This window comes from Peromyscus eremicus, chromosome 16_21 (assembly GCF_949786415.1).
Source record: "Peromyscus eremicus chromosome 16_21, PerEre_H2_v1, whole genome shotgun sequence".
Lineage (NCBI taxonomy): Eukaryota > Metazoa > Chordata > Mammalia > Rodentia > Cricetidae > Peromyscus > Peromyscus eremicus.
This window is the reverse complement of record NC_081432.1, coordinates 11,903,722-11,926,579: the sequence shown is the minus strand read 5'-3', so window position 1 is coordinate 11,926,579 and position 22,858 is coordinate 11,903,722. Positions and strand designations below refer to the sequence as shown.

General features: G+C 51.2%; 1 protein-coding gene across 1 annotated transcript in view; it reads left to right on the top strand.

The window, feature by feature from the left end:
- Bcr (BCR activator of RhoGEF and GTPase) overlaps positions 1 to 22,858 on the top strand; it is a 125,261-nt gene that overhangs the window by 69,242 nt on the left and 33,161 nt on the right. Inside the window, exons 3-8 of the mRNA XM_059281478.1 lie at positions 4,565 to 4,669; positions 4,989 to 5,174; positions 9,622 to 9,729; positions 13,541 to 13,601; positions 17,164 to 17,216; positions 19,643 to 19,783. Of these exons, the coding sequence (XP_059137461.1) occupies positions 4,565 to 4,669; positions 4,989 to 5,174; positions 9,622 to 9,729; positions 13,541 to 13,601; positions 17,164 to 17,216; positions 19,643 to 19,783 (654 nt within the window). The remainder of the gene's footprint in view (positions 1 to 4,564; positions 4,670 to 4,988; positions 5,175 to 9,621; positions 9,730 to 13,540; positions 13,602 to 17,163; positions 17,217 to 19,642; positions 19,784 to 22,858) is intronic.

Below are 22,858 nucleotides of genomic sequence, written 5' to 3'. Positions count from 1 at the left end.
TGGGTTTGAGCATAAGAATGAGAGCGGGCCTTGGGATCATGGCTTAGTTTGTAGAGTTCATGCTCGGCATGCATATGACGCTGGCTGCATATGACCCTGGCTCCTAACGCCAGCATCACACTTTCCCCAGGGCTGTTAACCAAGCCCTAGAAATGTGTCTTTCCATCATGGTTGCTTTGCTCTGGGGCTGACACCTCTGTTGAGAGAGTGCTTTCTTTGTATGGGTCTGTGATTTCTAATGGCCCTGAGGCTCAGCAGGTTCCTCGTCCTGAAACACAAGAATGGGAAAGGAAGCCAGCATGTAACATGTACCTGCTCCTTGTCGCTTACGTCTCTGTCCATCCATCCCTTGAGCAAAAGCTGATCTACCCTCTTTGCACCCTAACTATCCTACCAGTCTCCTGATGTAGATGATGGCCTTTTAGCACCCAGTTCAGGGGCTCATCCCTGGAGACTCCATGCAGAACCTTGCCTGCCTTCTGCAGCCCCCTCAGGAGTCCATAAAACACTGCCCATGTTGCGGATTTGGCAGGATGTTGCACATCTGCACATACAGGTCTGCAGTTCCCCCAAGCATTCCACCAGAGCAGGTGGTGGGAGGTGTCTGAATGAGGAGGGTTGACAGGTCACCGAGTCTTGTTCCAGCAGCCCTCTAGTTAGGTGTGCTATTCTAGTGTCTACAACCCTAAGGGTAGAAGCCCATCATGGCAACGGTGACAGGCAGAACCGTAGCTTTCTGATTTCTCTTAGGTTCCTTAGGGAATGTGGTGGGTTAGAGGCCAGAGCACCCTACCCTGCTGCCTAGGTTCTTCTGCCTCCCAAAGCCTGGTTTGCTCCCTGCTGCCAAGCTCGTACCTTTTGGGCTGTTGAGCATTAAGAGAACTTCCCTGGGGATTCCATGGCAACACACAAGCTCAGTGGAGCTTCTGAGTTTCAGGGGACCTCTGTGAGCATCCACCCCTTCGGTAGGTATTGAGTTGGGGTGGGGCAGGGACCTGGCACCCCTTACCCTGGGAGCAGCAAGAAGGCCTTCTTCGGTGGGTTTATTGAGACAGGATCTGCTAGTGGAGCCAGTTCTGGGTGCCGGGACCTCCCCTTCGGGAGGACTGGTCTGCTGTGAAAAGTCCGCCCTTCGGAGCACTTGCAAGCTGGGCTGTGGGCCAGTATCTAGCCTATTACTCAGAGAGCCCTGGTCCTACACAGACTAGAAGAGGGCCCCTGGCCCCTCAGCTATGCTGGCTATGAACTTATAGCCGAGAAAGCTGCACCCTGATTGGTCAGTGGGCTCTCCTGGGAGGAGTCTTGAAAGACTTACTCATGGACCAGCCTTCCTCTCACCTGTGGGCTTGGTAGTCTTTGTTACTTTGTTATCATGAGCCTAGTTTGTTTCTATCCCTTGTTGGCTGCTGTTTCTGGACTCGGGTTAGGCAAAAGGGCTTCTCGCTACCTTTTTGTTTTCTTCCAATTGCCCTTTACCGGAAGGAACCTCCCTGCCTGTAGGGTGCTGATAATAGAATGTCATGTGTGCGGGGCCGGGGTTATAAACAGGCAGTGCCAGCCTTTGCTATCCGCTCTCTTGTTCTTTCTTGCCCGGTTCGCTTTCCTGTGAGACAGAGTGGGCTGCTTGTGTGTCACCACCAGCACGGTTCTGATTCCCCCCCCCCAAAAGATTTCCCATCTAAGAAGATTCCTCTTCTCGTGGCCTCTCTCCGTCCACCCCAGCACCGTCCCCGGGCCAGATGGCCTCACCCTTCGGAATAAGAACTGGACTTGGCGCCGTCCTGCTTGCACAGTGTTTCCCACTGGCTTTCCAAACTGCGTGGGTGGAATGAGGCACCAGGCTTCCACCGGCCCCTCCCATCCATGCAGGCAGCAGCAGCTTATGCTGGATGGGCAGGACTGTCACTGGCCCTGCTGACCTCCCCAGGCCCCCCGCTGTCTCCCTGGAGCTCACAGTAGCAAGATTGTTCTTGGAACAGGAGAGCTGGGTGTTGGGGGTGGCTGCTGCTGTCAAGAGGCCTGCCACTTCCCTAACCTCTTCCCTTGTGTGGGATAGGTGCATCATCCCCACGGTGGGAGGCTGCTTCTCTGAGGACCTGCCATTTAACACTGGGCTGGGAAGTGGGCATCACGCCGTCAAATCCTGCAGATCCGGGCCCCACGGGCAGGGTTTAACAAGCACAGTAGTCCTGCATTTCTGGGATCTGCTTGTTTCCCAACAAGAAGACTGAGACTCTGAAGGAGTCCTTGCGGTTTCATAGAGTGAGGTCCAAACTAGGACCTCGCCAGGTCTTTGAGATCTGACGGTGAAACGAATCTTAATTGAGCACTCTGTGTTCCAGGGAATTTCCAAGTTCAGGCACAGCTGTGCCCTAGAGGCTCCTATCTGTGGAAGCCATTGCCTGGTGGTCCCTGAAGGGACCCATTTGGGTGGGTTAGTTTCCTGGAGCAGTGGGTGCCACCTACACACATTTGCATGTTCACAGCTTAGCAACATATACATGCACGCATACATAAAGCCATGACTCAAGAAGGGTTCTTAGGTAATCCTGTGGCAGTGACAATGTGATCCAAGCCCTAGGGATCCAGGTGGGACACAAGAGAGTTAGGCAGTTGACATCCAGGTGATAAAAATCCCAAGGCCAGGGACTCCCTGAGCAACCCTGGCTCCCGACCCTGGGCTCTTCCTGATGAGCCTGCAGTCTATACCATGAAATACTTCCCTCTTACAGGACTAGGTAGTTATTATGGACCAGCAGAGCTATTATGGCACAGAGGGTCCACAGTGGGGTCCTAATGCCCAACTGCAGAGCCTCCCAGAGGTCTGAGCTGGCCTTAGTCAGGTCCTTCCTTGAACCCACTCTCATCCAGGGGTCATACAGGCCCCAGGCAGTACACACTACTATCCAGACATTTGTGGCCATCATATGTGGGAGGTCGAGGCCAGAGATGCAGGACAGCATCATATTGCATAAGATTGCCCTTCAGCCCCGGATGTCAGCATTGCTGACATTTTTCCTTTAGTGATTTAGGAAAGTGAGTCATGGAAGGGGTCACTGCTCCTGTTCTGAGCCCGGGAGGTGGGGTAATAGGGCTCCTGTGGGTTTGCTCTTGGGCTAGGAAACCAGAAGCGGAGTGGGCAGGGCCTTTAACATCACATGACCCTCCACGGATGCAGGGCTCCTCCCCTTACTGGCATCTCCCTCTGCTTATAGGTGGGGTTGGCTGGCCAGGTGCCACACAGTGGTTCCACAGGCATGGCCAGCCTCTGACATTGCTTGTGGCTGGGGAGTGAAGCAGGGAGCGGCCAGGAAGTCAAGCAGCACTTTCTGTTGCCCTTGGCTCCGCCATCACTATCGGTCTGCTAGGCGTGCCGTAACAAAACACCGTAAGCCGGGCCATTTAAACAACAGAGATGTACTTTCTCGTAGGTGTCGGAGGCTGGAAGGTCAAGTTGTTACAGGGGTGTTTTCTTCTAAGGCCTCTCTCTTGAATCTGTGAATGGCTGTACATGACTCCAGTCGGGTCAAATGCCTGCCGTATGTGTCTGTCATATACTCCAGTTCTTACGGAATACTAGTTACACCGCCTTAGAATCCACTCTTCTGACTTCGTCTCAACGTCTTTAAATACAGTCACATTCTCAGGCCATGGGGCTCAGGACTTCACCGCAGGAATGGGACGGGGTGAGGGTGGGGAGGGGGCAGGACAGACACAATTCAGTCCACATAAGCTGGCATCAGCTCATGGTCCCCCAGGTTGTGCAGGCTGCACCCCCTGGGTCAGCATCCCACAATGTGTTAGCTCTGTCTTGTTGGAACCAAGGCTGCAGAGCTTCATAGCTTTTTCATCTGGGAAGCTGACAAAGCTCGGGTGCTTCGCGTAGAGTCTAATTTGCAAGAGGGTCCCTACCGGCCAGGTTCGAGCCTAGAAAGCAGAGTCAGACAGATGTCTTGAGCCTGGGGGCCGGCCGCCCTCCCGGCTAGCTACTCCCACAGGCAGGTGGCAGTGATGCACAGCCGGGGCCGTCAAGGCCAGGAAGCACAGCATGCTGAGGAAGGAGGTGGTGCTCCCTAGGGGCCTGGTTGGTCCAAGGTTCAAGTGTGAACGACAGTCTAGAAATCCAGGTGAGGCACACACACACATCGGGTGAAGGGCAAGGAGCAGCGGGTGTTTTCAATAGCAGGAATCTGGATGGACAGGCAATAAGCTCCGATGTACCCCAGCTCAGCCCTGCTGGAGCTAGCCTTGGGCTTCCTGTGCGCTACGCCCACCTCGAGTCAGAGCCTCCTTGTCCTTCCATGTGTGGAAGGCAGCCGCTCCGTGGTCCCAGGCACAAGGCAAGAAGGGAGGAGGTCCTGCAGCCTGCTTGGCATCCAACTTCCCCTTTCCTAGTCTGTGGAGGCTAAGGCTGGCCCTTGACTGGATGATCCTCTAGATTTTAGTGACTAGTAACTATGGCTAAATGGGTCCCAGGGCTCTTGGGACCTCCCTCTCCCTTCCCAGTGTATCATCTCTGGCTTGTCCTCAGGGGGAGCTGATGTCTCTGCTTCTCTTCCTGCAGGGTGAACTGGATTTGGAAAAGGGCTTGGAGATGAGAAAGTGGGTTCTGTCCGGAATCCTGGCCAGCGAGGAGACGTACCTGAGCCATCTGGAGGCGCTGCTGCTGGTGAGCACTCCCTGTTGGGATTCACTTCACACCTCATTCTAGATATCTGCACTTCTCTGGGAGCCGGTAGATACTGACGGGAGACCTCTGTTACCAAGTTTTCCCTTTCTTTTAATTTTCCCTTGGAATTCGAAAACGATCGAGCCCGAACGTAGTTTTCAGTGGTAGAGCGCCTGTCTGTCCAGCATGCCCGAGGTCCTACCTGGACCTGATCGCACAGCACCAAAGAAATAAAAGCCAATGTCGCCATTACCACCCTGAGGAATCTAGCAAATAATAAGCCCTTTCCACCGGGCCGCTTCACCTTGCCGTCCTCTAGCCCATGAAGCCTCTGAAAGCCGCTGCCACCACCTCCCAGCCGGTGCTGACCAGCCAGCAGATCGAGACCATTTTCTTCAAAGTGCCTGAGCTCTATGAGATCCACAAGGAGTTCTATGATGGGCTGTTCCCCCGTGTACAGCAGTGGAGCCACCAACAGCGTGTGGGTGACCTCTTCCAGAAGCTGGTGAGAGACTTGAACATGCTGGCACTTGTGGCCATGGCTGGGAAAGGACTAGGTTTGTCCCATGGGCTTGTGCCACAAGGCGACAGTAAAAAGGAGAGCCCGGGGCGTGTCTCAGTGCCTTTGGTGCCAAAGGGCAGGCCACTGGGAGGGAGGGGCTCAGGGACACACGGCCAACCCAGCTGGAGTCGGGTGAGTACGGCGCCCTGTTCTCCTTGGCTTCCAACAGTTTTGCTTGGGGGTTCCGAGTGTCCACACACAGATCAGGCTGCCTTTGGGACCAAAGTGGCTTTCAGCAGTCAGACTGGGCTCTTAGTGGCGAATAGAGCATGGCCTGGGGAGGTGATTGCAGATGGGAGCACAGTGGAGTTTGGTTACAAGTCCACCTCTGTATCTATGGGTGTCTTCATTTGCAAATTGAACTCACCAAGTGCTGAAAAAAATGATGCATGTACAGGCTTTTCCTTGTCATTAGTCCCTAAATACTACAGCATAACGACTGTTTACATAGTGATCCCATTGGATTAGACCTAGAGATGGTTTGAAGTGTGTGAGTCTGGGCTAGTGGTACATACCTGTACTTTCAGCTGTTTGGGGAGGCTGAAACAGTAAGATTGCTTGAGCCCAGGAGTTTAGGGGACCAACCGAGGCCAACACAGTAAGTAAGCGAAGGGAGAAAGGGAGGGTATGCAACCAGGAACCTCCACAAAGGAGCATAGACCAGGTGACAGACACATTGCTGTGAGGAAGTCTGGTTCCTACAGAGCTGGGTCCCACTCTGATTTGAAGGGGCAGAAGGTATGCCTGGGGGGCATGCCTTACCTGCACTGAGGCTGCCCTGGAAGGCAGGTACTGTTTTCAAAGCTATTCGGCAAGGAAGGAGGATGGCTAGGCTCCTCATGTATGAGGGGGCCATAAAAACCAAAGACAAAGGCTTGTTGGACAACAGAGTAGGAGTTTCTGAAAGTCGACAGTAGATCAGAACCGACCAAGAATCTGACACACATCTGTAGAAACACTTGTCAGCTCTCCAGAGCTGTGAGTACCAGCATGGAAATAGGAAAGGGGGGAGGTTGCTGGCAGAACAGCCCAATAGAGAGGTTACCCCATCCTGGAAGAGCCATAGGAAGTCGGGTGCTAGCCCTGGTCTCTTTCTGAAGATGGTTGATCCCAATTCCTAGATTGCCCGGGCTTCTTATGCACATATTCTTTGCCTGGAACACTCTCCCTCATGCAGAAAATGAGTCCTTTAGGGTTAGCAGGGGTCCAAGGACAGCCTTCCTACAAGGCTAAAAAGGACCCCCTACACACACTGTACTGGGTTACCCATACCCTCAGATGGTTGTGGAGAGGAGACAGAGGAGCTGTTGTGTGACACAACTTTTCCTGGGGAGACACACACAGCACACACATCTGCTCACCCCAGTGAGGGATCCCACGACAAACCTAAGTACAGATACCACCAAAGTCCAACTTAGTGAAACAATGAATTTTACTGGGATCACTTACAGGAGCAGAAATGACTCAAAGACACCTGCACCACCAAAAGCCCACCCCAGCATGGGTGACAGCTCACAAAAGCTGGGAGCCTAGAACACACGACACAGTCTTCAGGCAGCTCAACAGGTTGGAGAGTGTCCTTTGCGGGTGCCTCAGTTGTTCTAAACCTCTTCTAGGCAGTGGTCTGGTCTCTTCAGAGTCTGCAGCTTGTCTTGTCTGAGAGAGACGCTCAGCTTTTATTGTTTACTCTGGCAGAAGGGGTCTAGTGATCTAGTGAGTTTCAGGGACTTCCTGAAGCCCTTTTGAGTTGTTTACCTTCCTGCTTCAGGAGCTCCCCTGCAAGATGGAATGCTTCAATTTTGAGAAAACTGTTAGGAAGCAGGAGCCCAGGTCCCCAGTCCAGGGTGTGGCTTTCCTGTTGTTTTTCCTTCCCTCTCTGCTGCCCTGAACCTCAGACACATTGGACTAAGGCCAGGAGACAAATCTAACACTTACTTGGTCCGTATCTTCTTCTCTTGAGGTCCTTTCCTCCCAGCTGCACTGTAGGAAGCTGTCTTTGGTTCCATGCACCTCATCTTTTGAGTCCCTTCTCCAACTCTCTCATCATGCCATGTACCAGTAATTTTAAAACTTGCAGAGCAGACTCAACCAGAAACCTCCAGAAAAGCAAAGAATAGCGCTGTTGGAAGAAACCACACCCCACACTCTCCCTAGAATAGCATTCTGAAACCTCCCAGGAACTTCTGTTTTAGAAAACACTAATGAAAACTCTTAATACTAGAACGTAAAATTTGGAAAGTTACTTTTGGTTTCCGTGGTGTTCTCCCACTGTCTACATGCGTGACAGGCTGCAGGGGAATGTCAGTCCCAGTCAGTCTGCTGAATATTGCATGCGTTTTTTAACCTGGGCTGAATGCTGCGGACTCCCTAGGACAGACAGACACAGTCCTACATGTAGCCCTTACAGACTGTGGCAAGACCCACCCAGCATCACACTTGGGAGTCCAAGGATGCAGGGAGTTACGTGTACCTCCTCCAACTTTGGTGCCTTCTCTAGAGCCCTGGACTCCTGGGTTATTGCGGTGGTGCAGATGGCCCTTTCCTGTGGTCCACTTTCAGTGTGTGGGGTTTTGTTTCTGCTTGAGGTTCTCACGCCTCCTCCCTCTCTGATTGAGGATCCAGTCCTGTCCAATGTTCTATGTATTTGGCTATGAAGTCTCTTTAGGCTCCTTCTATCGATATTAGCTCCTTGAACTGACATTTTCAGAAGGGACAGGCTGCTTTGAGTTTGTCAGATGTTTCCTTAGACCTTTCTGGTAAAGAATGACCACAGTATAGGGATCCATGTCCATCACAGGACATCCTATCTAGATACTGGCAATCCTTTTTTTTTTTTTTTTTTGAGACAGGGTTTCTCTGTGTAGTTTTGATGCCTGTCCTGGATCTCACTCTGTAGACTAGGCTGGCCTCGAACTCACAGAGACCCGCCTGGCTCTGCCTCCCGAGCATTGGGATTAAAGGTGTGCACCACCACCACCCGGTTTGGCAATCTTTATGCTTATCATTATTATACAGCTCCAGTTTTGGGTTACCAAAAACATAAGAATTGATTTTTCAGAATTTCTCATCCCTGAAAGCAGTAAGCCCCTTAGGCAAGAGGAAAGGAAAGGAGAAGCCATGAAAGTGTTCCTCTACGAAAACGCTCCAGACTCTGCATAGCCATCTCCTCTCCTGAAAGGCCATCGTGATCCTCAGGCAGCTGGGAAGCCCTCACTCAGGGGCCTGCGAAGGAGGAAGGGGTGGGAGGAGGCAGTACTCCAGGTGTTATGGTTGTTCACGGAAGGACAGCCTGGAACTCAAGGATGCGGCCATTTCTCTGGCGTGGTTAAAAGTGTAGGAGCTGTGTAAGGGTGTCTTCCAGCCCGTCTCTTTCCTTGGAGGACACCCCACACCTTCTGTGCAAGCCCAATGGGAGCGCAGCCAGATCAGGCCCAGCCTATCCAAGGGCACCTGGTTTTATCTAGCGTCTGGAATTGTCATCCCCAGAAATAGGAGAGCCCATATAAATGCAAATGCCCATGAAATTTAGGCTCAACCCAGAGAAAATTCCAGGAACAGCAAATGCATCAGGCTTCCAGCTCCTGGGCAGCTGCTGTGGGGGGCTCAGACCTAGCCAGCGTGACTGCCCCGTGTCCACATGCTGTCCCATGTGAACCCCAGTTTGTTTGTTTTTCTTCACTGCCCCAAAATGATGTGAGACCCAGAGATAACTGTGGTGGTGGCACACACCCCCTTCCATCTACCCATGGAAAACTGTAGCTTAGTTGAGTGTGTGTCTGGGCAGAAGCCCAGTGAGGGAACCCTGTATTAATGTCTTTAGTCAAATAAAGAACAAACAAGATGTCTCTCACCTTGCGGTGTATAAGAGGCAGGTACCCCTGTGAGGTCTAAGAAGGGCAGCTAGCCCTGAGAGCTCCTCTGTCCAGTCAGCCAGACTGTTCCTTACCTGCCTGACAGGATCAGATCCGAGCGCACCACCATGGTTACCAGGGTCCATGGACCATGGCCAGGATGGCCTCCTCCATCTCCCCTGCACGGAGGCGTTTATCTGGATCCTCATCTCAAGTTGAAGCTGCTCCTCCCGGCACCCTTTATGCAAGGGAGGTGGGAGGAATAAGGAGCTCAGAAGGGAGCCATTACCTGTCCAGGGCCGTGACTCACTTCTCAACATGTCATTTTAGGAGAGGGAGTCGTGCTTGGTGTGTGGGGAGGTAAAGCAGGTGGGAGGGAGGGAAGAGCACGCAAGAGCTGAGGTCTCTGCAACTCGCGTGCTGCTTGTACCTGGGCTTTTTTTTTTCCAGAGCAATGCACGAGAGCCCAGTCCTCAGGGAGGTGGGGGGCCGCTCCCTCTCCCACCTCTGTCTCACCCTCCCCTCCTTCCTCTCCACAGGCCAGCCAGCTGGGTGTGTACCGAGCCTTTGTGGATAACTACGGGGTGGCCATGGAAACCGCAGAGAAATGCTGTCAGGCCAACAGTCAGTTTGCAGAGATATCTGAGGTAATGAGTGAGTGCCGTGACGCGGTGCAGGCCAGAGTGCTGCTCACTCCCACCCATAGCCTCCCACCCCCTGGATGGGTTGTGGGCTGGTGGTTGGGAGAACAAAGTATACCAGATTAAAGGCTGGCTAGGAACCCCGGCTCTGACTCAGAGTCTGCCGGGTCATCTGCGTGCAGGACACTGTTGTGATTCAGTCGGAGCCGTCCTCACAGTACCGTTTGTTACCCAAGGGCCAGGGTCTGAGTCAGGATGTCTTCATCTTTTTTTATGTCGCTCTTACACACTGTTCACCGTGTACTTTGTAAAGAATATAAATGTATTTGGTTCTGGTTTGGAGACTGAGAAGCCTGACGACACTGAGGTACGTCTGCTGAGGCTCTTCTCTCTATAGCCTAACGTGACAGGGGATGTCACATGTCAGGACCGAGCAAGCAGACTAGCTCAGTTGAGGTGTACCCTCATGGCCTCATCTAATCCTAACCACCTCTTAAAGATCCCAGCTTCAAACACAGCATGTATGACAGGGGTTTATGTTCCCAGCACATGGGCTTTAGGAGGACACATTCGAACACCAGCAGCCATGTTCCCTGGGCACTCCCTTGTTTTGTCTGTCGTTATTATAATTCTAACCCTCTGACCTATCATGGGAGTCCTGTGTCTACTCCACAGTCTTGTCACTAGAGGCCGAGAGGAAGCCATCAGCTTAGCCAGGGTTGCTGTCCATAGACCTCCACTAGAGGAAAGCTCCAGGCTGTATGGCCCTGGGCCTCAGGGTTGCTTGTCTCCCTGTTTGCATTTAATCTTGATGGAAGGAAGCCACAGGGTGTCGTGAGCCTCTGGGCCTTAAAAGAGCCCCTCGGGTACAGAGAACCTGAATAGGACACTTGGGGCAGGCAGCCAAGTCAGGATTAGAGCCCACTATCACCCTGGGGTCTCCATCTCTCTGCACAAGGGCTCTTCTCCCTTCCCCATCATATCTCTGCAATGTCAGTGGCAGCCATGTGACATTTTTCTTGGGGGAGGGGCAGCTTGTCACTGTCACCTCTGTACATTTCCCCCTCCTCAGAGCTTTGACTGACTTCTCTATCCCATCAAACAAGGATTCTGGGAGGAAAGATATCCATGCAGAGAGGCAACATTAGAAAGGAAAATGTAGGGGTGACTCATGGGTAAGAACACTTATTTTACAAGCATGGGACCCTGAGTTTAAAACCCTCGCACCTACATAAAAGCAAGACATGGCCACATGTGCCTGTAATCCCAGGGTGAGAAGGCAGAGGCAGGAGCCTGCTGACCGGCCAACCCAGCCGACTTCGAAGGGAGAGCTTTGTGTTCCGAGAGAGACCTTGCCTCAAGGGCATAAGGTGGTGAGTAACCGAGGCAGACACTCAACATTCTCTCCTGTGTCCTACTCGTGTGTAAGGGATGACGTCAAGACCAGTTTGACGTCAACAGTGGCACTAGGGGGAAACACACCCACACACACACACACACACACACACACACACACACACACACACTTTTACAAAGGAGAGTGGAAAAACTAAACACCCAAGATGAGTCAGGTTTCTCTTGCTGAGAGAAAACTTTTGACTATCATACCTGATCTGTGCTCCAGGGACTTTGTACCATTTTATCATTTATCACACATCTGTGGCCTTGGCTCTGATCACCTTTCATGGTTAACAGCTTGTGCTCCATTACATTCCCAAGCCTACGAAGTGTCCCGTTCCTTGTCGGCCCTATTTACCTCAGGTGTGCAGTCTGCTCCTTCCTTATCCCTCTTCATTAACTAACTACTTTCTATACCTTTATCAACTTCAGTGTTTGTACAGAATCCCAAGTGGCCCCGGCAGATAAAAGATTTGATTCTTGAAAAACAGACTGTAATGAAATGACTAAGTCTGAGTCCACCCAGACAGGATTCTACCCAAGGGGAAAGCTGTGGTGGGTTGCCACCTGGGAGGGCGTTCGCATGGTCCTACTGACCGCTGCAGTGGGAGTCTGAGCCAACACTGGGATGCAAGGAGCAGGCCCTTGGTGCCCTCTGAACCTTGGTTGTTCTGGTTACCACCCGAGCAGCATTTCTGCTGTTCCCTGTTTTTCAAAAATGCTTCAGAGAGATTGGAGCTGCCTGAAGAGAACAAAGTTAAGTTCAAGGAAGAAGCAGCAGCTGTGTGGTTGCCAGGGGACTGGGTCCTGGGGCTGTCAGTGCTCATGCGTGGAGCTCTCTGTAGGTTCATCCCCAAGTACAGGGCAGGTAGTGGACTTTCACTCTTCCCCAGGGCCGTTGTGAGAGATGTGTGAGGTGGTACCCAGTTAGACCAGAGATGCCCACCTGGCTTCTGTGGGGTTCTACTTCTCCAGATGATAAATGAGAGCTAGATAAGAATGACGTTGGGAGTCAGGTGTGTGGAGGAAATGTGTGATTAAACTCAAGGCTCCTTGAGGCAGGACACCTTGTACCTTAAACTGTCCGGGAGAATGTGGAGTTTGGGCCGATTCCCTGATCCCATGAGTCTCTCCTTCAGCTTCCATGCCTCCTTCTACCCTTTGGGAACTCCTGGGTAAGATGTAAGTGGGAACAACCACTGCCAAGGCTGTTAACCTCTGAGGAAAAGTACTCAAGTACCCATCAGGCGTTGGCCCTGATGAGCTAGGGAATACTAATGCCATCTTCCAATCCCAAGACATCACTTGTAGCATGGAGGATTGGGAGAGTGATCCCAGACCTAAGACTTTACTTGTAGCACGGAGGATTGGGAGAGTGATCCCAGAGGCCCTTTCTTTTCCTATGCTGGTTATGCATTTGCTCAGGAGCTTAACGTCAGCTGCCTCACAGGGAGGCTTTAACGTCACGTCTCCCGTGGCACCTCTGATCAAATGAGACGTCTTTGATGTTATTCCATTAACAATCCTTGCTTTCAATCTTAGTGCCTCCTTTTATAATAAAGCAGTTCATTGGCACATTGTAGCGATTATGTATGTGCACTTCCACTCACGAAACCGGCTGAAGGTAAAACATGATATCCGTCTGGTGGTGCCCCACCCCTACCCCCACTGCACTGGCCATCACCAAAGGTGAGTGAGGACTCTTCTGAATAACCAGCTCCTTGAATGCTGTTAAACTGCCCTGTGCAGAATTCTCCATCTCAGGGGTCCTCATCTGTAGATGACTTTGTTCCCAAAGGAGCATTTGGCAGGAGGATGGATTGTTATTGCACCTGTAGATAGGGACCAGGGATGTGGCTTACGGCAGCTACGTAGGACAGACACTAGGGACAAAGAGTTTCTGACCCCTCAATGCCCACACAGGGTGCTGAGGTTGAGAAACTTTGTCTTAAGGGAACATCTGGGGCCATGGTTCTCAATCTTGCTAATGCTGTGACCCTTTAATACATTTCCTCATGTAGTGGTGGACTGCTCCCCCCAACACCATAAAATTATTTTGGTTGCTACTTCGTATGTAACTGTAATTTTGCTACTGCTGTGAATCACAATGTAAACATCTGTGTTTTCTGATGGTCTTAGGCAAGCCCCCTGAATCCCCCCCCCCTCCACCCTGCATGAAAAAGTCACTTGTCCTCCAGCGGGGTTGCGACCCACAGGGACCACTGATCTAGGGGCACCCGTGGTGCTCATCTTGTTCACAGGCCATGGCTCAACCCGTTTTCATTGGGTGGCTCAGAGTGCCCCCTGACACTTGCTGTACATAGGGGGCTCTGTGGGGAGGAAAGACCAAGCTCTCTGTTCCAGCTCTGTCCAAACTGCTTCTGCCATTCCGGGTGAGCATGTGCTCCTCTCTTTGCAGAACCTGAGAGCCAGGAGTAACAAGGATGCCAAGGACTCCACCACCAAGAATTCTTTGGAAAGTGAGTTCTCTCTGCAGAGCATGCTCTGTGCTGTGGTTGGTTTGTCTGTCTATCTGTCCGTTTGTTTACTCTTTGCTCTTTGGGGGCCCGCCACCCAGCTCCCAAATAAATACACGGAGACTTATTCTTACTTAAGAATGCCCAGCCTTAGCTTGGCTCCTTTCTTGCCAGCTTTTCTTAAATTACCCTGTCTATCTTTTGCCTCTGGGCTTTTACCTTTCTGTATCCCTTTCTTTACTTCTTACTCCGTGGCTGACTGTGTAGCTGGGTGACTGGCCCCTGGAGTCCTCCTCCTCCTCCTTTTTACACTCTTCTCTCTTTTCCTGTTTATTCTTTCTGCCTGCCAGCCCCGCCTGTCCTTTCTCCAGCCTTGCTATTGACCGTTCAGCTCATTAGTAGACCAATCAGGTGTTTTAGACAGGCACAGCAACACAGCTTCACAGAGTTAAACAAATGCAACTTAAAAAGAATGCAACACACCGTTTCATCATTGAACAAATGTTCCACAGCATAAGTGAAGGTAACAACACATCTTCAACTAATATTCCACACCACTGTGCCTTCGTGGTGGTGACCACTTCCAGCAGAGGGAGTGTTGTTGGAAAGACAGACACGACATCTCGTTGGATCATTGCTATCATCTTCCCAGTTCTAGACTTCAAGTAGTGAGAGTGAGGAGGAACGAAGGCCAGCCTGGGTCATGGTGGGGCAGAAGGGATGAGGTCACTAACCGTGACACCAGGAAACCATTGCAGGAGTTAGCAGGTACCACCATCTGCCAAGCTCCCTGTGGGGCCATGGGGAAAGGTGCTTGCGGCCATGCCTGATGACCTTGATCCACACGCTAGAAGGAGAGAGCCAGTTCTCAAAAGTTACCCTACAAATGCCACATGCATACACCCGTGCCTGCTGTCCAGTGCATGTGCATGCATATGCACACACAAAGTTAATTAATCTATATCGTTAAAAGGGTATTAAGGAGGGGTGCTGGAGAGATGCCTCAGAGGTTAAGAGTACTGGCTGCTCTTCTAGAGGTACTGAGTTCAATTCCCAGCAACCACATGGTGGTTCACAACCATCTATGAGATCTGGTGCCCTCTTCTGGTGTGTAGGCAACATGCAGGCAGAATACTGTATATGTAATAAATAAATCTTTAAAAATTTTTCTCAAAAAAAAAAAAAAAAAAAAGACATTAAGGGTCTGGAGACCCTAACAGCTCTTTCAGGGACCCAGGTCCAGTTCCCAGCTCCCACCTACATGGCAGCTCACATAGACACAATATTAATCACATAATAAATATCACATACTAAAGTCTTACTGCGAAGACCACCAGCGAGGTGGCACACACCGATAATCTCAGCATTCGGGAGACATTTAGGAGAAACTTACATTTGAGGCTGGCCTGGAATACATAGTGAGACCCTGTCTGAAAATAAATCTACACATTGCTGTGCCCGGTATAGGGACATGCAGTAGTAGCCTAAGATACTGAGGACGCTGAGGTGGAGGATCGCAAGTTTGGGGCTAGTCTGAGCAAGTGAGAGCCCCATTTTAAAATACTTCCTAAATTTGTTTTTAAGATTTTCCTATTTTTGTTTTATGTATATGAGGGTTTTGCCTAAATGTATATATGTATACCATATGTGCCTGGTACCGAGACCAGGAGAAGGCATTAGATACCTTGGAACTAGAGTTGCAGGCAAGTGTGAGCTGGAAAGAACAGCAAGTGCTCTTAACCACTGAGCCATCTCTCCAGGTCCCAAATACTACTACTACTGATTATTATCATTAGTTGTTGTTGTTTTTATTAAATACTGTGTGTGTGTGTCTCTATGTGGGTCTGTGCACATGAGTGTGGTTTTGTCCATGGAGGCCAGAGGCAGTGAATTCCCCTGGAGCTGGACTTACAGGTGGTTGTGGGTGGTAGGATCTGAACTTGGATCCTCTGGAAGAACAAGAAGTGTACTTAACAACGGAGCCCTTCTCCAGTCCGCCCCCCCCCCCCCCCCCGCATACTTTAAAACTTGTCTTATTTTAATTGTGTGTGTGTGTGTGTTGGGGGAGGAGACTATGCATATTGCGTCCCCTGAAGCTGGAGTTACAGGTGCCTGTGAGCTTCCTAACGTGGGTCCTCTGGAAGAGCAGCATGCACTCTTAAGTGCTGGGCTATCCCTCCAGTCCTCTTAAAATATCTTTTAAGAATATCATCACGTTGTCTCCACTGGCCCTGAAAGGATTGTATTTTCTCTTCTTTTGTAAGTATTAGTCTAGTTTCTGCTGCTCCAACTGGGTAGCACTACTGAGTTCTTTATTTTATTTTATTGGTTTTTGAGACAGGGTTTCAGACTTGCCTGGAACTCACTGCTCTCCTCCTGACTCTGCCTCCCAGGTGATGGGATTACTAATAAGAGCCGCCACACGTGACTTAACTGAGCACTCTATGGGGAAGAAAGGCTTCTTAGCATACACAGCGCCTGTGCTCAATCTCAAGTAATACACACAAGCACACACACACAGCCTAAAGGGTGAGAAGTTCAAGGTCAATCGTTGCATCCAGTAAGGTCGCTCTTGCCAGTGGGGCCACCACACAGCAAGGCAAACAAGTATCCAAAAGAGATAGTTCAAATGAATGGCAAAGCTACTTCCTTGATAATCCATGAATAGATGAATTCATTCACGGGGGCAGAGCCCAGTCATGTTTCAAGGGAAAAACATATCAACTATGGCTAGCAGAGAACAAGGCAAGGGCATCATCACATAAAGTGCCTGAGTGGAATGCAGGTAGGTAGGCAGGCAAGCGATGAATCCTGGGACCATGTGTCTGGATTAATCAAAAAGTAGTAAGTTGCTTCTTGTTTGGATTGTTGGGCTGGTGTGAACAGGAGGGGTTAGGCTGGTGTGAACAGTTATAGTCACTCATAAGGAGCAGTGAATGTAGTTCCGTTCCCCAGAGCTCACCCCTTAGCCCTTCTGAGCCCCAGTTTTCCCTGTGTATAAAACAGAGACAGCAGTGTATGTCCTGAAGCTGTCATGGAACTCATGTAAAGAAGTGTATTTGGCATATGTTAGGAAGACCTTGAGTGTCTGTGCTCACGTGAACCATGCTCATCATTGTGTGGGAGAAGCAAAGATGGCCAGGGCTAGCCTTAGTGCCCCCAAATGAGCTCCCATCCCAGAGCACCCACCAGATCTAGAGCTCTATTTTGCACCCCACTTGGCTTTTGCCATTCTCGGATCCAGGTCTCTAAAGCTTGTCCAGCCATGGACTTTGAGAGCCACATCCTGGTCTGCTCCAGGGTAGGATCGGGGCCCTCGCTATCCTTCTGGACAATCCTAGGCAGCAGCACATCCATACTGAGCCTTTCCAGTGGCTCAGACCTGAGCAGCAACCCTGAACTTAGCTGGTAGCATGGCCGACAGATACCCCAAGTTTGCCCTCATGGCCCTGCAAAGGGGAGGTAGGACTTCCCTTCTTCCTCTTGGCCTGGCAGCACCAGTGGGTCGGCAAGCATGTTGTTTTCTCCAATGTGGTCATGTCTCCCCCTGCTTGTCTCTCCGCAGATCTGCTCTACAAGCCTGTGGACCGGGTGACAAGGAGCACGCTAGTCCTTCACGTGAGTCCCATCATAGAAGCGTGACAACTGCCTCCCAAGGTGGCCTGGCTGCTCTCCCTGTCCTCAGGCCAGCTAGGAAAGGCCTCTTCACTTAGGTCTCCCATCCTGAGGTTAATGCTGGTCTTTTGCCCGCCTCTCACCTGTGCCCAGCTGTCCCATTGCCACACACTTATGGAGAATGCAGGACCTCCCTGGAGGCTTCTGGGGAACAGAAGCAGTATCTCTTGGTGCTCCCACAGGGACAGACAGGGAAGGAGCATCCTGTCCCACGTGGGCAGGGGTCTGTAAGTGGGAACATTCTCTGGTAGTGAAGTGTGTGAGCTGAGGTTCCATGGAAAACAGGCAGGGCTGGGGGAGTGGGCCGGTGTTGCAACGGGAATCCCACTACCAGGAGGTTTCCCTATGGCTGAGAAACAAAACCAGAAAACAGAAACAACTCCAGTCTTGCTGCCCGGGGAAACCCTGTTAATAATACCATGCATGCTTACAAATTCCAGTCACGTATTTTTTTTTTTTTTTTAATGTACAACCAATGCACAAGAATTTTATGCTGTTTCTTTTCTTGCTCTCCTCCCACTAAGGAGTCCCACGAGAGGGCTTGTTGGGTGTGAGGTAACATGTGTGAACATCTTTTTTAGTTACTCAGAAGGTGGTGTCCTCTAAGTGTTCACACCACTTCGGTCCCTTTATTTATGTCTGTGGGTACTTTGTCTGCATGTACTTCTGCACACCAAAAAGGGCATCAGAGAGTTGTGAGCTGCCATGTGGGTGCTGGGAACTGAACTCGGGACCTTCGGAAGAGCAGTGAGCACTCCTAACCCCTGAGCCATCTCTCCAGGACCTACTTTTTCCCTTTTAATAATGTATATGGAGATTATTATTTCATTTTGGTCTGGGCAGCTTTGTCTCATTTTTCCCCCCTCCAGAGCTGAGGATCGAACCCAGGGCCTTGCGCTTGCTAGGTAAGCGCTCTACCACTCAGCTAAATCCCCAGCCCCTCTCATTTTTTTTAAAGCTGTGTAATATTCCGTTGTGCAGCAGGGTTTTGCTCTGTAGCCTAAGCTGACCTTGAACTCATGGTTCTTCGGCCTCAGCCTCCCAAGTGCTGGGATTACAGGCATATGCTACCATACTCACCTTTATTATTCTTTATCATGCTCTGATTGCAGTTTTGGATGGGGCTGGAGAAGATGGCTCAGCAGTTAAGAGTGTGTACTGCTCTTCCGGAGGGCTTTGAGTTTGGTTTTTCAGTATCCACATCAGGTGATTCACAGTCACCTATAACTCCAGTTCCAGGGGATGGTACCTCTGAGCTCTGTGGGCAGGAGCTGTCAGGGTGACAGATCTTGAAGCATCCAGTTACATCCACAATCAAGAGCCAAGATGGGATGAATGTGTGTGCTGTACAAAGTCGGCTTTCCCCACTCTTACACGATTCATAATGCCCTGACTAGGGAGTGGTACCACCCACCGTGGGGAGATCTTCCCACTGAAATTAATATATTCAAGATAATTCCTTATAGGTATGCCTACAAACCATCCTGTTCTAGACAACTCCTCATTAAGGCTTTCTTTCTAGATGACTCTAGAATTGTGAAATAGTAACAGTTCAGAGGTTCTGTCCAGGTGGCCCATCCATTTGACTCTCTGAGATATTGCCACCTGCCTATGGCTGTGATTGGTCCAGATATCAGGCACGTGTGTAATGAAGCACCCTGGGAGAGAAAACCAGAGCCACCTGGGAGTGTGTGTGTGGGGGGGGTGGACCTACTCATCTCTCCATGTCTTCTTTGTAGTGGGGATTAGGAGTTGAAAGGGTTTTGTTTCTAAATCGGGGAGCTAGCTGTTCACGATGGGCAGGAACAATTTGCCCTTGTGGTAAATAAATTATTAATACTCCTATCTGGGTAGGAAGAAAGGCCAAGGCTCTCATCTGAAGGATGGGGGGCCTGGAGGACCCAGGGCTTTCTCCTAGCCTTGTATAGGCCAGGGGTTCTGGGCCATGATCAGTTCTGCACTTAAGGAGCCAGCATCAATGACCAAAGACGTTTTGGTCATCCCAGATGAAGATGAGAGAATGTTTACAGCCATCTAGTGTATGCAGAGGCCAGCAGTGGTGCTAAACCCCCGGAGCTGTACAGAAACAGCCCTTTTCTTTCCGTTATAACAAAGAGTTTGGCCCCAAATATTAATTATAGCAAGAACAGAAACCCTGCCCTAGGTCTGTTATAGTGGTAGATCCTCCTTACCGGGTTTTCTGGGCATGCCATGGGGACCAGGGCCTCTTCTGGAATAGAGTTCACCCAAGTGCTCTGAGAACAGGGGGCCTGCAGCTCTGAACCGCAGCCAGTGTGAGTGTGCCGTTTTCACACGGTGGTCTGTGCCGATCCCGTTCTGACTAACTCTAGTCTTCCCACCTGGGCCAGGACTTGCTAAAGCACACTCCAGCCAGCCATCCCGACCATTCCCTGCTGCAGGACGCCCTCCGCATCTCACAGAACTTCCTGTCCAGCATCAATGAGGAGATCACACCCCGTCGGCAGTCCATGACGGTGAAAAAAGGAGAGGTGAGCATTGGCTGAGCGTGGCACCCTCGATCTCAGGCACAGAGCGCCCCTTGCTGGTCCTTAGCAAGTGGCTTAGCACAGCACAGGACGTGTGTAGTCCTTGGGTGAAATCAAAAGGGTGACCTTGTACTGCCATAGCCACACCAGCCTCTGTCACTGCCCCTCACTCAGCCACCTCTTTCTTTTTTCTGTTTCTGTTGAGTTAAGCCTGAAGCATCTCTCATTGTTTTTCTCATGCTCCACCAGCTCAGGTCCCCACCCGAGGCAACGGCGAGCAGAGGATAGCGTTTTGTGTGCCTAGACCTGCCCCCATCTCCTGGTGTTCTTTTCTTGGAAAACTGCTAACACTAGATTTAAGGGTTTACATGTCGGACAAAGAGAAGGAGCCACAGTTTGGGGAACATGAGTCTGGCTAACGAAGTTGGTATCTTCAGAGCTTCTCTGTCTTCCTATGGCAGCCACTAATGGTGATTCTGTTTCTGTACATCATCAGTAAGCAGCCCTTGGCTTGTGCTCCTAGCTGCTTCTGACCCTTTGAAGGAGGAGCCGAGCACATTAACGAGGCATGTACCTTTTCGGTTGGGTGGAATCTGGTGAGGACACAGGAGGTGCAGGGCAGGGAGCTGGAATCTAGCGCGAGCATCCTTTGTCAGAAGTGGTGTTAGAGTTAAGGAACCTGCCCTGTGGTCTCTGGAGTCTGTGCAGAGACAGGAGCTGTCAGTCCTAGGCAGGACATGGGAAGGCCATGCCATTGACTTCAGGTGCTTGGGGACTTTTTCTTCTTCAGTATAGTGACAGGTGGGCTGCTCTTGGCTCCCACCCCCAATGTGCTTCCCTGGGAAGAGCTGGTCTACATGTTGGGTTGAAAGTACTTACTCAGCCACAGTCTAATAGGGCTTATGAGTGAGGTGCCTGGGCACATTTCTCTTGGTGGGTCTGACCCAGGAGGAGTCGGGGAAGAGAAGGGAACTGTCCTTCAGTTCCATTCACCGGACCTGTCCAGGCTCTGGAATAAAGCCAACTCAGGCTCCGCCCCAGTATCCTGAGGGCCTGCCCCAGAGCATCCCACCACTCACAGCTTCTCCCTTCTAGACCCAGGCTTGGTCTCTACAGTAGGATCGGGACATAACTCACCTCCCTGGGCCCCTGGGCCTCCAAGTGATGTGATTGTTGGAAAAGGCAGTAAATGACAGCACTCAGGCCCTGTGTGTCCACTCTTCAGTTATCGTTAAGTCCATTGAGACAGAAGTGGTGGGACCCTAGCTTCACTAGGAAAAGTGTTGAGTGGAGCAGTTTCCCACCTTCCCAGGGGAGCCAGGAAGCAGGTCTCGTCTGAAGTGACATGGGGCCTTGCACCTGGTTCTCACTTAAGACCACTGGATAAGAGCCTGTGCTTCCCCATCAGCAGTCACTGTGTCTAACTTGGTGTTGGGTCTGTATCCGCCAGGATCTCATGTATCGATTGGATGCCTGCTGAAGTCACCCATCCCACATGGCGCTTCTCTTCTTTCTTTTTTGCCGGCTGTTCGTTTCTAAGAGAGCTTGACCTGAGAAACAAGCATTTGAACCCCTTTTCCCTTGGCCCTGAATGCGGGGCCAAGTTCACGCATGTATCCCTGCCCACTGTTCAGGATCCTTTAAAAGATGTATTCAGAGCATTCAAATCAGCTGCCTTAGGGACTGAGGATTTGATGTCACCTGGAAGTTAGCAGCTAAGTCCCTATTCCCACATCTGTCCGTAGTGTTTAGGGCAGAGTGCTTTATGAAGGCCGGAGACTCCCTGCAGAGGAGTCAGCTGGGGCTACCTCAGCTGCTTACAGGATCTGCAGGTTTACACTCCTGACTTACACCCCTTTCATCCAGCACTGTCCATCAGCACCTCAGGGCTTATTAAGCCAGGACGACCTATACTTGTGCCTCGTGGTCCCCAGACATGTCGGGTCCTCAGCATCCTCCTCAGTATCCTTCCATCGACACAGTGCTTGACCCTGCAGAAGAGGTGCTAGAGGGCAACCTTCCAACCCCGAGCCGATCCTCACCCACTGCTTGCCTGTGGACCTGACCTGGGCCCCCTCCCACTTGAGTGTCTGTGTTCTCTAAGGACAGTGACCCCTCCACTGGGCGGTGGTGAAGCTGAAAGTGATCTCTCCTGTGAAACAGAGGTGGTGACATGGAGATGCCTTCTGTGTTGAAGGTGGTGAGCGACACCCTTCATGTCACCGTCCAGGAAAGACCCTATAAGTTTCCCAGCGTGGTGAGCCGGGGCATTGTGGAGAGACCCAAGTGTGAGCCGTGGGTAACACCTGATCTCCAGTATGTCGGCTGGGAGCTCTGCGTGCTTTTCAGCCAAGTCTCCTGACTCCAGGGCTGGCCCTTTTTTGGAAGTGTCTGGGCAGCGTTAGAGGTGGTTTCCAAACTGGACAGTGGCCAGCAGCTGCCCCGGCAGGCCAGAATCCTCGCGCGAACACACCAGGAGCTACCCAGCGTGAGGAGTGAGGGCTTTGAGATCTCGGCTTTTGGATCAAAGGACCTTGCAGACACATCCGTCCAGGCCCTAGTCCTGTGAGCTGGCGGGTGGGTGTGCCCTTGTTTGGCCCAATTAACTTCACAGTTAGGTAACTAGGTCCCTGCTGCTCGATGATTTCCTCCAAGCGGTTGTTGCCTGTCTGCTTTGAGCTCTACCCTGTGTGCAGCTTAGGGCTTGCAAGAGTAGCTGGTGAGTCCAGTTCTCTCCCTGGGCTTCTAGCGGCCCCTTGTGGAGGAAGACAGGCAGTGGCTTCTGAAGGTGCTGTAAGAAGGAGTCGTGCCAGAGGACTAGGGCTAGGGAAGGCTGAGGCCGAGAGGCAGTGGGGCTCAGACAGAGAACACTAGGCTTTCCTGCTGGTGATTAAAAAGAGTGGGGGACTAAGGATACACCTCACTGATAGAGTGCTTGCCTATCATGCTTGAAACCCTGGGCTCCATGCTATGCACACACACGCGCATACACATACACACACACACACACACACACACACACATATACACACACACACACACACACACACACACACACAGAGTCGTGGAATCACTACA